General features: G+C 39.6%; 1 protein-coding gene across 6 annotated transcripts in view; it reads left to right on the top strand.

The window, feature by feature from the left end:
- Positions 1-349: 349 nt before the first annotated feature.
- Positions 350-13,480, top strand: part of RAD51C (RAD51 paralog C) — a 39,783-nt gene continuing 26,652 nt past the window's right edge. For all 6 annotated transcript variants that reach the window (XM_032320878.1, XM_032320877.1, XM_032320873.1 and 3 more), the window contains exons 1-4: positions 350-559; positions 3,421-3,679; positions 4,326-4,492; positions 7,802-7,935. In XM_032320878.1, coding sequence (XP_032176769.1) covers positions 442-559; positions 3,421-3,679; positions 4,326-4,492; positions 7,802-7,935 — 678 coding nt within the window. In that variant the 5' untranslated portion in view covers positions 350-441. The remainder of the gene's footprint in view (positions 560-3,420; positions 3,680-4,325; positions 4,493-7,801; positions 7,936-13,480) is intronic.

Genomic DNA, 13,480 nt, shown 5'->3' with positions numbered 1-13,480 from the left:
GGAAACTGGAACCCTGGAGACGCCAAATAATCCTTATATGACCGTTTCATACGCCAAACCGATAACTGGCTGGTGTGTGCATTACCCCTAGCTGGGAGTAGATCATTCTTACTAATAACCTTGAGGTTCCACCCAACAGGCCAGGGTTGAGGTGGTCAGGGCCTGGCTCTTCATCTTGCGGTCTCCACCCATCTTTTTACAGGTTGAATGTTTGGTGGTGAAACACTAAATGGGACTTGTAAGAATCACAACAAAAATGGTACAGACACAAAATACAACATTCCTCCCGAGAGGGGCCAAGCCCAAGGCCGCGTGCAGTCAGGCCAGAGACACCGCCCCTTCCGCCTTACGTCTGACGTCACGGGGCGCGCGCGCGGGCGGGCGAACGGAGTTGAGGCTGGGGCTTGCTGCTCTGGGTACGCGTAGGCGTCCGCCTTTGAAATGCAGCGGGATTTAGTGAGTTTCCCGCTGTCCCCAGCGGTGCGGGTGAAGCTGGTGTCTGCAGGTTTCCAGACTGCTGAGGAACTCCTAGAGATGAAACCGTCCCAGCTCAGCAAAGGTAACGACTTCTGACGGCAAGTTGAGGCACACGGACCGCCGTCGGTGCCGCCTCCATCTCGGTTCTTCCGCCTTCGGGCTTCCTTTCCATCCACTCTCCGCCAGTTTCCTCCGCCCGAGGCTGCATTTGCGACGTGAAACCGCTCCTTGAATCCAATTAAACTTGTGATGGTTAGAGCTGTGGTCCTGAAAACGTTTAGTAATTGCTTTCTCTGCCCGTGCCTGCTGAATCCTAATTTATTACCCCAAAGAACCCTGTTAACGTGGATTATTTATGTCCAATATGCTGATGAAGGAACAGGTGGTTAAATTACTTTTCGTGATGACTGGGCTAGGAAAGGTGGAGCTAGGATTGGTACCCAGACAGCTGGTTTAGTTTTAGCTGTAACAGAATCCAAGGGGCAAAGGGATTACATTTGAGAACTGGAGGATTCGTGATAGGACTAGAGGCAAGAAAGGGAGCAGAATCCCCAGCACCTGGAAGAAAGCAACAGAAAGAAGACATTGCTTCTCTTCTGTAATTCGCTGGAAAAATGGAACGAGAAATCCCAAACCTCTCATTCCAGAGCACTGTAGATTATACATTGGTAGGAACCGCTGAATCATGAGGAATACAAAAATGAAGCTGTCTGCGGCCAGTCTCGCTGTACGCATTACACGAGGGTGTGCTCAGAACCGCTCTTAAGATAGGGCAACATTTTAAGTCCTTGCCATTAACAATGGAAAATAAGGAGGTTTAAACTCACCATTAAAGAATAAATGTTGTAGACCGAATGTTAACTGTTTTAAGTCTTACACTGCATACTGTTTCCCAGCGTTTTTGTGTGCTTAAAATTTTTTTTTATTTGTTAGAACAAGCAGGAGGAGCTGCAGAGGGAGAGGGAGAAGCAGGGAGCCAGATACGGGGCCCTGGAATCATGAACTGAGCAGAGGGCAGTCGCTTAACCGACTGAACCCCATCCAGGCACCCCTGTCCCCCAAAGCTTGATGGACTCTTTTTCTTTCAACAAGTTGGTTTTACAGAAAATAAATGAGAGAATCTGCATGATAATGATAGCTAACAGTTACAGAGCATTTTGGATGGCCTAAAGTATTTGGATGGCCCAGCTATTCAACATGTATTATCTCATTCCCGTTTTACAGAAGGAAAGATCTGAAGCCAAAAAAAAAAAAAAAAGTAATTCATCCTTACTTATCCTTACTTAGTAACTTCATAATAAGTGATTCAGTCAGGGTTTACAAACCCAAGGAATCTGACTCCAGAGTTTCCGCTTTTTAACTGGATAGGATTTTCATTTCCTTATCACCATTATTGTCTTTTATTAGTGCCAAGTTTATACTCATATCCTGACCAAATCAGGCACTGCCCTATCAAACTCATAAGTGATGTTACCCTCACTTAAAAAAATAAAAAAGATTTTATTTATTTATTTGACAGAGATCACAAGTAGGCAGTGAGGCAGGCAGAGAGAGTGCGAAGCTGGCTCCCTGCTGAACAGAGTCGTGTCCCCCCCCCCCCCCCCCCAACTCAGGGCTCCATCCCAGGACCCAGAGATCATGACCCGAGAGGAAGGCAGAGGCTTAACCCACTAAACACCCAGGTGCCCTTCACCCTTGCCTTTCATTATTCCTTTCATTAGCAGTTTGTTTTGTAAATCGCCATTATCTCTTCTCAAGCCGTATTGTTTGATAGGAATAAAATTGTATAATTGAGGAAGCATAAGTGTATTTTTTTTAAGATTTTATTTATTTATTTGACAGACAGATCACAAGTAGGCAGAGAGAGAGGCAGAGAGAGAGGGGGAAGCAGGCTCCTTGCTGAGCAGAGAGCCTGATGTGGGGGGCTCAATCCCAGGACCCCGAGATCATGACCTGAGCCAAAGGCAGAGGCTTAACCCACTGAACCACCCAGGCGCCCCCATAAGTGTATTATTTAAAATATTTGTGCATCAAATAATTGTTCTCATTAAAAAGTTTGGAGTGATAATGTGAATTTTTCATGATAGTGTATCTATGAAAAGTTTTTATTATGAATAATACATGCACATGCACTTCCTAAAGTTAAAACTTGTTTTAGGCAGTTAGAGGCCATTTTCATTCTCTTTCGAAAAGTAATTTAGATGCCTTATTAGATCAAAATAACTGTGACTTCAGGGGCGCCTGGGTGGCTCAGTGGGTTAAAGCCTCTGCCTTCAGCTTGGGTCTTGATCCCAGAGTCCTGGAATTGAGCCTGAGTATGGCTCTCTACTCAGCAGGGAGCCTGCTTCTGCCTCTGCCTATTTGTTATCTCTATGAAATAAATAAATAAAATCTTAAAAAAAAAAAAAAAAACTATGACTTCATAAAACCAAAAGAGATAGTAAAAGGACTGACTGCCAGGTTTTTTTTGTTTTTAAAGATTTTTTTTTTTTTTTTTTTTTTTTTTGAGAGCACAAGCAGGGTGAGCAGCAGAGGGAGAGGAAGAAGCAGACTCTCCACTGAGCAGGGAGCCTCATATTCGGCTGGAGGCAGACACTTAACCAACTGAGCCTCCCAGGCATGCCTTGCCAGTACATTTTTATTTCTACTTCCTGAGATACTCTTGTAGGTACTCAAATGCTTTAGAGGTTTAGGTTTCTGAATTCTGTTTTTGAGGTAATAAATAAATTCTTTAAGTATGTAAAGGGTAAGAAAATATAGATAAATGCCTTTATTAACTTGAAAAATTCAATAGTTAATGGAATGTTTTTTTTTCTTTACTCTTGGCATCACTCTTATCTAAAAATTAAAATTAATAAAGACAACCCAAAAACATGTTAAGACTTTTAAATTTCTAAAATCAGAGTTCAAGGTTTTGTTTTGTTTTGTTTCTTTTACTTTCAGAAGTTGGGATATCTAAAGAGGAAGCCTTAGAAACTCTGCAGATTTTAAGAAGAGAATGTCTTACAATTAAATCAAGATACACTGCTACAGCTGAGTCAGGCAAGAATTGTACAGCACTGGAACTTCTTGAGCAGGAGCATACCCAGAGCTTCATAATTACCTTCTGTTCAGCACTAGATAATATTCTTGGGGGTGGAATACCCTTAACCAAAACAACAGAAATTTGTGGTGTACCGGGTGTTGGAAAAACACAATTATGGTAAAGTAAAATGTTCTCTTCTTAAGGGTAGGCTTAATGACATTTTATGTAAGTAATAGAATATGGTGCTGTGGGTGTACATTCAGGAGCCCAAAAATGCATGTATGTGCTCTTAATTTTTTGTGTGTGTATGCTTGCACACACAAAAAAAATCAGTTTACCATTTGTGTTACTTCAGTACTGCATCTTTGAATAGGTATAATTATTTTGGTATCCAAAAATGTTTCTTTTGCAACATTGTAATGTGATCATTAGGGTAAACAGGTGGTCTTCTATTTTATTATATTTTTATTACATACTATATATAACATAGTATAAAATATGAATGTTGTATTTATTATAATGTATTTTATATGTGTGTGTATTATAATACATATATTTATTGTATTTTTTTATATTAATTCCTGAGGATATATTTGAAGGTAGGTTTAGTATGAGGAAGGGTTTCATTCCCAAAGACCTAAAAACCACTAAAAAAGTCCTTAATCATGGTTTTATGGGTACACCCTCCCCCTAATCCAAATATCAGTTGATTCACATATATTTGGAGCAGAATGTGGTACCTAATGGGTGGTGATGTGGAGTTTGAAAACACTGCCTGAGATGATTATGATAATGATTTGGTCATTTAGCTTTCTCTTGACAGTATGCAGTTGGCCGTAGATGTGCAGATACCAGAATGTTTTGGAGGAGTGGAAGGTGAAGCAGTTTTTATTGATACTGAAGGAAGTTTTATGGTTGATAGAGTGGTAGACCTTGCTACTGCCTGCATTCAGCACCTTCACCTTACAGCAGAAACACATATGGGAGGGGGTAAGTTAGCAAGTGATCCTCTTTCTATATAATAAAAGTGATTAACATTCCTCTCAAGCCTCAGCAGGAAACCATTTGGAATGGGAATCTTAATGACTTGACAGTGTCCTGGTGTTAAACTCTCCGATCTTTATTTTAGACTTAGAAATCCCACAACCTAGATTGACCTTTTCCCTTTTCTTCTTCTCTTACGGCCCTCGCTGCTGCTGCTTCTCCTTCTTCTTTTTAAGATTTTATCTGTGTATTTGAGAGAGAGAGCCAGAGCAAGCACGAGTGGAGGGAGGCGCAGAGGGAGAAGCAGATTCCCAGCTGAGCAGGGAACCAGAGGTGGGGCCTAGATCCCTGGACCCTGGCATCATGACCTGAGCTGAGCGCAGATGCCCAGCTGAATGAGCCACCCAGGTTTCCCACTGAAGATAGCTTTGAAAAACCATGTTGGAAATATTTAGAACATTAAGGTGATTGACCTTAGGCGGTTCTGAGTAGAATGTAATTGACTTCATGACTGTGTTAAGTTTTTTAAATTTTTCTCATGTGGAACTGTTGTTTGATTTTTTTAAGAAAACATATAAAGGTAATTTCAATTTAAATAATTTAAATACTCAAAGGTATTTAACTTCTTGCTTTTTTTTTTAATTTATTTTTTTTTTTAAAGATTCTATTTATTTATTTGACAGACAGAGATGATAAGTAGGCAGAGAGGCAGGCAGAGAGAGAGAGGAGGAGGAGGAAGCAGGCTCCCTGCTGAGCAGAGAGCCCGATGTGGGGCTCGATCCCAGGACTCTAGGATTATGACCTGAGCCGAAGGCAGAGGCTTTAACCCACTGAGCCACCCAGAAGCCCCAACTTCTTGCTTTTTAAATTACTTTTAAATTAAATGGTTTCTGGTTTGACTGTTTTAGTTTATTGTCCCGTCCTCATTTAGTAATTTAAAAAAACAATACTTTTTGGGGCGCCTGAGTGGCTCAGTCGTTAAGCGTCTGCCTTCAACTCAGGTCATGATCTCAGGGTCCTGGGATTGAGCACCATATGGGGCTTCCTGCTCAGCGGGGAGCCTGCTTCCCCTCTCCTGTTTACCCTGCTTATGTTCTCTCTCTCACTGTCTCTGTCAGATAAATAAACAAAATCTTAAAAAAAAAACCAAAAAACCAATACTTTTCATAAAATGCTTGTATTCCCTTTAAATGAATGTAATAGCTGGATATTTTAATTTTTATATGAGTACTTGGTGTCCTATTTATTTATTTATTTATTAAGATTTTATTTTATTTATTTGACAGAGAGAGAAATCACAAGTAGGCAGAGAGGCGGCCAGAGAGGGAGAAGCAGGCTCCCCGCTGAGCACAGAGCCTGATGTGGGGCTTGATCCCAGGACCCTGAGATCATGACCTGAGCCGAAGGCAGAGGCTTAATCCACTGAGCCACCCAGGCACCCCTATTTTTATTTCTTAAAGTATTTTATTTATTTGAGAGAGAGAGAGAGAGAGAGCATGAGAGGGGAGAGGGTCAGAGGGAGAATCAGACTCCCCACTGAGCAGGGACCCCGATGTCGGACTTGATCCTTAGACTCCAGGATCATGATCTGAGCTGAAGGCAGTTGCTTAACCAACTGAGTCAGCCAGGCGCCCCTTTTTATTTTTTTTAGAGATTTTATTTATTTATTTGAGAGTGAGAGACAGAGTGAGCGAGCAAACAGGAGCAGTGGTAAGGGGTAGAGGAGAGGGAGAAGCCGACTTCCTCCTGAGCAGGGAGCCCAATGCAGGACTCTACCCCAAGATCCTGGGATCATGACCTGAGCAGAAGGCATATGTTTTACCACCTGAGCCACCCAGGTACTCCTAGGTGTCCTTTTTAACTAATGACCAGTATATCTACTGAAACGCCTTAAAACTACCCATGTCACAATGTGTATTTGTAATAGTGTCTTAAAACCTTACTGTGAATATTATAGGTGTGGCACTGGGTTATAAAGTCTTTAGTGATTGCTGTGTGATTAATCTGTTATTTTTTGGTTAAAAATGAACTTTTATATTTGTAATAGGCAGTGCTTTCTGAAATTTAGTTTCTTGTGTTTTTTTTTTTTTTAATGTTAAATCTTTTTTTTTTTTTTTTTTTTTTAAAGATTTTGTTTATTTATTTATTTGACAGACAGAGATCACAAGTAGGCAGAGAGGCAGGCAGAGAGAGAGGAGGAAGCAGGCTCTCTGCCGAGCAGAGAGCCCGATGTGGGGCTCGATCCCAGGACTCCGGGATCATGACCTGAGCCGAAGGCAGAGGCTTTAACCCACTGAGCCACCCAGGCGCCCCTTTAATGTTAAATCTTAAGGACGTTTTAAAGTGCAATAATTTTAAACTGGCTTCTCTCTGTGATATGTATAAAACCAAATCATTTTTTCTTTTTAAGATTTATTTATTTATTTATATATTTGAGAGAGCACCAGCAAGGTGGTGCAGGGGGAGAGAATCTCAATCAGACTCCCTGCTGAGTGCAGAGCTGGATGAAGGACTCCATCTCCACACCCTGAGGTCATGACCTGAGCCGAAATTGAGTCGGATGCTTAACCAACTGAGCCACCTAGGCAGCCTGCCAAAATTTTTTTTTTTTTTTAAGATCTTATTTATTCCTTTGACAGAGAGACAGAGATCATAGGTAGGCAGAGAGAGAGAGGGGAAAGCAGGCTCCCTGCTAAGCAGAGAGCCCTAGGGGCTCGATCCCAGGATGCTGGGGTCATGACCTGAGCCGAAGGCAGAGGCTTTAACCCACTGAGCCACCGAGGTGCCGCCAAAACTGGTTTTTTAAAAAATATATAATCTAGGGAGAATCTTCCATTGTTTCTACTTAAATATCAAATTATGCTATAGTAATAATGGGAAAAAGTTATCATACGGGAAAAAGATGCTTCTTTTGAACATTTTCCCTTTAAACTCTTAATTTGCAATCCTAGTTAAAAAAAAAAAAAACAAGAAAAGAGAAACTCCATTATGTTACTTCTATTTAATGGAAGTGAATAACTAGAAATATGCAAAGGTAGGCTTTAAAACCCGAGTTGTATATGTGTATAAACAATTTCTAGATAGCCTAGCATATAAGGAAATAGTGGAGAAGGTGAAAATAAGAGGTCAAGAATTATGTAGGAGTAGTTTATAGTAATTTTGTTCTAATTTTTTAATCTTTGAATTAAAGTGAATAGTTCTCTTATTCACAGTGAAGCATTTTGTTACTCAAATGTATTGTTTTCCTACAATCACCAATATATCAAAACAAGTAAAACTGATTACTTTATTTAAAGATTGTTTTGTTTATTCTAGAGCACCCAAAAGCTTTGGAGGATTTCACTCTGGAAAATATTCTTTCCCATATTTACTATTTTCGTTGTCGTGACTATACAGAGCTGTTGGCACAAGTTTATCTCCTTCCAGACTTCCTTTCAGAACACTCAAAGGTATGGCTCAAACTACTGAAATACAGCTAACCTTTGGAATATCTTTGGAGGTGTTTGATTAGCTTGAAAAATAAGTATAGTGTGGCATAAGTCTGTTCAAAAATCTTTCTTCCTTGTCCTACAATTTACTTTTATTTATACACATTTAACATATATTCATATATAATTTATGCCCAAAGTAAGAAATTGAAATAATACAGAAAGATGTTTTGTCTCTAGTAATGGTGGAATAGCTTCTGACAAACTATTTAGAAAGGTATAAAATGGAAAAACTTCCCTTCTGCTGCTTCCTAGTATCTCTCCCTAAAGTTGACCACTATTCACTGTTTCTTTTGTGTCTTCTCAAAAAAATTTTTATACATGTTGCAATATTTATCCACTCATTTTTAGTATTTGTTAGTGGGATAATACTGTAATATGGTTTTGCACCTTCTGTTTTTGCTTAGTGTTTTGCATATCTTTCTGTATCATTACATGTGGGATAAACCTTTTCATTCGTTTTTTTTCAGCTACATATTATTTCATTTTAAGAAGGTGCTTTTGCTGTTGGTGGGAATGTAAAATGGTACAGTTGCCTCAAAAAAATGATATGGTGGTTCCTCAAAAAATTGAAAATAGGATTACCCTGTGGCCCAGCTATTCAACTTCTCTGTTTATCACCAAAAAAATTGAAAGCAGGGTCTTGAAGAGATATTTGTAAACCTTTGTTCATAGCAGCATTATTCATATTGCCCAAAACGTGGAAGCAACCCAAGTGTCCATTGAATGGATAAGCAAAATGTGGTATACACATACAATGTAATAGTATTCATCTTTAAAAAGAAAAGAATTTCTGACATATGGTACAACTTGGATGAATCTTGAGGACATTATGTTAAATGAAATAAGCCAGTCAAAAAAAGATACACTGTATGATTCTACTTATATGAGGTGTGAAGAGTAGTCAGACTCAGACATAAAATAGAATGGTGGTTACAAGGCCCTGAGTGGAAGTGGAAAATGGGCAGTTATTTTTTAATGGAAATAGAATTTCAGCTTACAAGATGAATATTCTACATATTCTACTACATAAAAGAAATTAGGGGGAAGAGATTCAGTACCTTAATTTGTTTAATCCTCTTATTGGTGGTCTTTTAGATACTATTAACAATGGTTTGAAGATAATCCCTACATCCAAGGAGACAATCCTTGGGGTACATTTGTAAGTATGTTTATGGGATAAACTCTTTTTTTTTTTTTTTTAAGATTTTATTTATTTGAGAGAGAAAGAGAAAGAGAAAGTGAACATGAGCTGGGGAAGAGCAGAGGGAGAGGGACTCCCCTTGAGCACTGATCGGGGCTCTGTCCCAGGACCTGAGTTCATGACCTGAGCTGAAGTCAGATGCTTAACCAACTGAGCCATCCAGGTGTACCTGTTTATGGGATAAGTTCCAAGTATTAGAATTATATTAAAGAGTATATGAATGTTTAATTTTTTTTTTTTTTTTTTAAATTTGACAGAAATCACAAGTAGGCAGAGAGAGAGGAGGAAGCAGGCTCCCCGCTGAGCAGAGAGCCCAATGTGGGGCTTGATCTCAGGACCTTGGGATCATGACCTGAGCTACCCAGGCGCCCCGTGAATGTTTAATCTTGATAAATATTACACATGACAGAGACTGTCTTTGACCAAACTTTAGTAAGCCTCCTCTGAGACTTTTTTTTTTAAAGATTTTATTTGACAGAGAGATCACAAGTAGACAGAGAGGCAGGCAGAGAGAGAGGGGGAAGCAGGCTCTCTGCTGAACAGAGAGCCCGGGGATTGATCCCAGGACCCTGGGATCATGACCTGACCTGAGCTGATGGCAGAGGCTTAACCCACTGAGCCACCCAGGTGCCCCAATTTTTTTTTTCTTTTTTTGGTTAAACACAAATTGCCCTTCAAAAAGGTTGTGCCAGTGGGTGAAAAAATAAGATGGAACTATATGTTGACTACAAAAAACCCACTTTAAGGGTGCCTGGCTGGCTCAGTCATATTGAAGTGTGTGACTTTTTTTTTAGAAAGAGTGTGAGTGCAAGGGGCAAAGGGAGAAAGAGAATCGAGCCACATCAGGCACTGGGTGTGGAGCCTGCTTAAGATTCTCTTTCTCCCTCTGTCCCTTGCATGCATGTGCATGCTCGTGCTCTTTTCCAAATAAATAAATAGTTAAAAGGATACTCAGTATGCCAAGGTACCAAATTTTGGAGTAGCATGTCCTAAACTCCATCCAGTTTAATAGCTTTAGCTTTTTAATTTGGACTTTGATCCATGTTGAGTTAATTTTTTTATACATAGTCTGAAGTAAGTGTCCAACTTCATTTTGTATGCAGACACCCAGTTGTTCCAGTACCATTTACTGAAAAGACTATTCTTTCCCCCATTGAACGGGCTTGGCATCCTTGTTGAAAATCCTTTGACCATAGATGTGTGAGTTAATTTCTGGACTCTATTAATGTATATGTCTGTTCTTTGCCAGTATCACGTGGTTTTGATTAGTAGCTTCATAGTATATTCTGAAATTGGGACATGTGAGTCTTCCAGCATTGTTATTTTCAAGACTGTTTTGGCTATTCAGGGCTTCTTGCAATTTCATCTGAATTCGATCCATATGAGTGAACTCGATCCACATTTCTGCAGAAATGTGGTTGGAATTTTGATAAAGATTCTATTGAATCTGTGGATTTAACCATAAATTCTTAAAAAAGATTTTATTTTTAAGTACTCTTGACACCTAACATGGGGTTCAAACTCAATCCTGTGATAAGAGTCACATGCTCCACTCACTGAGCCAGCCAGGTGCCTCATAATTCAATTAAATTTAATTAATATACCACTATATTTCATATTTTCTACTTGATGAATTACTGGGTTGTAAATTTTGAAATAATTGTCCAGCATTTCTTTCGTCACTAGAAGAAAATGAGAATATAGAGCTGCTTTTTTTTTTGGCTTGCACATTTATTTATTCATCAAATATTTATTGAGAGTCCACTTTGGCCAAGCATTATTATATAAATCCTTTTAATATGCTGCAGGATTCCATTTGGTAGTATTTTGTTGAGGATTTTTGCATCTGCAATTGGTCTGTAGTTTTCTTTACCGTGATGTCTTTATCTAGCTTTGGTATCAGTATGATACTGGCTTCATAGAATGAATTCAGAAGTATTCCCTCTGTTTTTTGGAAAAGTTTGAGAAGAATTGGTATAAATTCTTTTTATTTATTTATTTGAGAAAGAGAGAGAGTGCACAAGCAAGGAGAGGAGCAGAGGGAGAGGGAGAAGCAGACTCCTTGCTAAGCAGGTTGCCTGATCTGGGGCTTGGGACTCTGTCCCAGGACCCTGGGATCATGACCCAAGCCAAAGGCAGATGCTTAGCTAATTGAGCCATGAAGGCATTCCTAGTGTAAATTCTTTAAATGTTTTATGAAATTTGCTAGTGAAGGGGCATGTCATTCTTGATCTCATGGTCATGAATTCAAGCCGTACATTGGAGGTAGAGTCTACTTAAAAAAAATTCCCCAGTGAAGTTCTCTGGTCCTGGTCTTTTTTTTACTGTTGGAAGGCTTTTGAATACTGATTCAATCTCTCCATTGTTACAGATCCATTCACATTTTCTGTTTCTTCTTCAGTCAGTTTTGATAGTTTGTGTATTTCACCGAATTTGTTCATTTTACCCAGGTTATCTAATTTTTTTGCATATGAATGTTCTTTACATTTTGTTTGTTTTTATTTCTATAAAGTTGGTATAATGTCCTCATTTTCATTCCTGATTTGAGTAATTTGAGTCATTTCTCTCTCTCTTTTTTTTTTTTTTTTTTTTTTTTTTAAAGATTATTTATTTATTTATTTGACAGAGAGAAATCACAAGTAGTCGGAGAGGCAGGGAGAGAGAGACAGAGGGAAGCAGGCTCCCTGCTGAGCAGAGAGCCCGATGCGGGACTCGATCCCAGGACCCTGAGATCATGACCTGAGCCGAAGGCAGCGGCCTAACCCACTGAGCCACCCAGGCGCCCCTTCTCTCTCTCTTTTTAAAAAGGATTTATTTGTTTGAAAGAGAGAGAGGGAGAAAGGGTGGGTGCGAGCAGGGGGAGGGGCAGAGGGAGAGGAGGGAATCTCAAGCAGACTCTCTGTTGAGTGGAGAGCCTGGAGTCTAGAGCCCAGTAGGGGTCTCAGTCCCTCAATCATGAGATCATGACCTGAGCCGAAATCAGGAGTACATGCTTAACTGACTGAGCTATCCAGCTGCCCAAGTCTTTTTCTCTTAGTTTAAAGGTCAGTTTTGTTGATCTTTTCAAAGAATCAACTTTGGATTTTATCCATTTTCCCCATTGTTTCTTTCTTGTTTTGATTATTTCTACTGATTTTTTTTTTTAAGATTTTATTTATTTGACACAGCTAGTGAGAGAGGGAACACAAGCACAGAGAGCTGGAGAGGAAGAAGGAGGTCCCCTGCTGAGTAGGGAGCCTGATGTGGGGCTCTATTCCAGGACTCCAGGATCATGACCTGAGCCGAAGGCAGATGCCCAGTGACTGAGTGACCTAGGCACCGCTATCTCCACTTAGTTTTTAATTACTTCTTTTATTTTGCCTTCTTTGAGTTTAGTTTGCTCTTCTTTTTTCTAGTTCCTTAAGGTACAAGTTTTGGATATTGAGACCGACTGATCTTTCTTTCAAAATATAGTTGTTTAGAGCTCTACATTTCCTATGGAGCACTACTTACACTGTATTTTATAAGTTGGTATGTTGTGTTTTTATATTCATTTTTTTAAAATTTTTTTCTAAAGGTTTTATTTATTTATTTGTCAGGGATAGAGGGAGAGAGAGCGAGCGAGCATAGGCAGACAGAGAGGCAGGCAGAGGCAGAGGCAGAGGGAGAAGCAGGCTCCCTGCCAAGCAAGGAGCCCGATGTGGGACTCGATCCCAGGACGCTGGGATCATGACCTGAGCCGAAGGCAGCTGCTTAACCAACTGAGCCACCCAGGCGTCCCTATATTCATTCATTTTTAAGTATTTTCTAATTTTCATTGTAATGTCTACTTTGACTCATTCATTTAGAATGTGTTGTTTAGGGTTTCCTGGCTGGCTCAGTTGGTAAGAGCATGTGACTATTGATCTCAGAGTTGTTGTTGTTGTTATTTCTTTTGTTGTTGTTATTTGGGGTTTTTTTGGTTTGTTTTTTAAAGTTTGTTTAAGTAATCTCTATACCCAGTGTGAGACTTGAACTCATGATCCCAAGATCAAGAGTCACATGCTCTTCTGACTGAGCCAGCCAGGTGCTCTTGGGGTCTTGAGTTTGAGCCCCATGTTGGGTATAGAGATTACTTTAAAAAAAAAAAAAAAAAAAAGGTGTGCTGTTTAATTTCCACATATCTATGAATTTTCCAAATTTCCTTCTGATGCTGGTTTCTAATTCTGTTCCATTGTGGTCAGAGAAATATTCTATATATGATTCCATGTTTATACATTTATTGAGACTTATTTTGTTGCCCAACACCTAGGTCTATCCAGGAAAATGTTCCATGTGCACTTG

This window comes from Mustela erminea, chromosome 18 (assembly GCF_009829155.1).
Source record: "Mustela erminea isolate mMusErm1 chromosome 18, mMusErm1.Pri, whole genome shotgun sequence".
NCBI classification, from domain to species: domain Eukaryota; kingdom Metazoa; phylum Chordata; class Mammalia; order Carnivora; family Mustelidae; genus Mustela; species Mustela erminea.
Note: the sequence above shows the minus strand (reverse complement) of the source record. Positions and strands in the feature narration are given on the sequence as shown.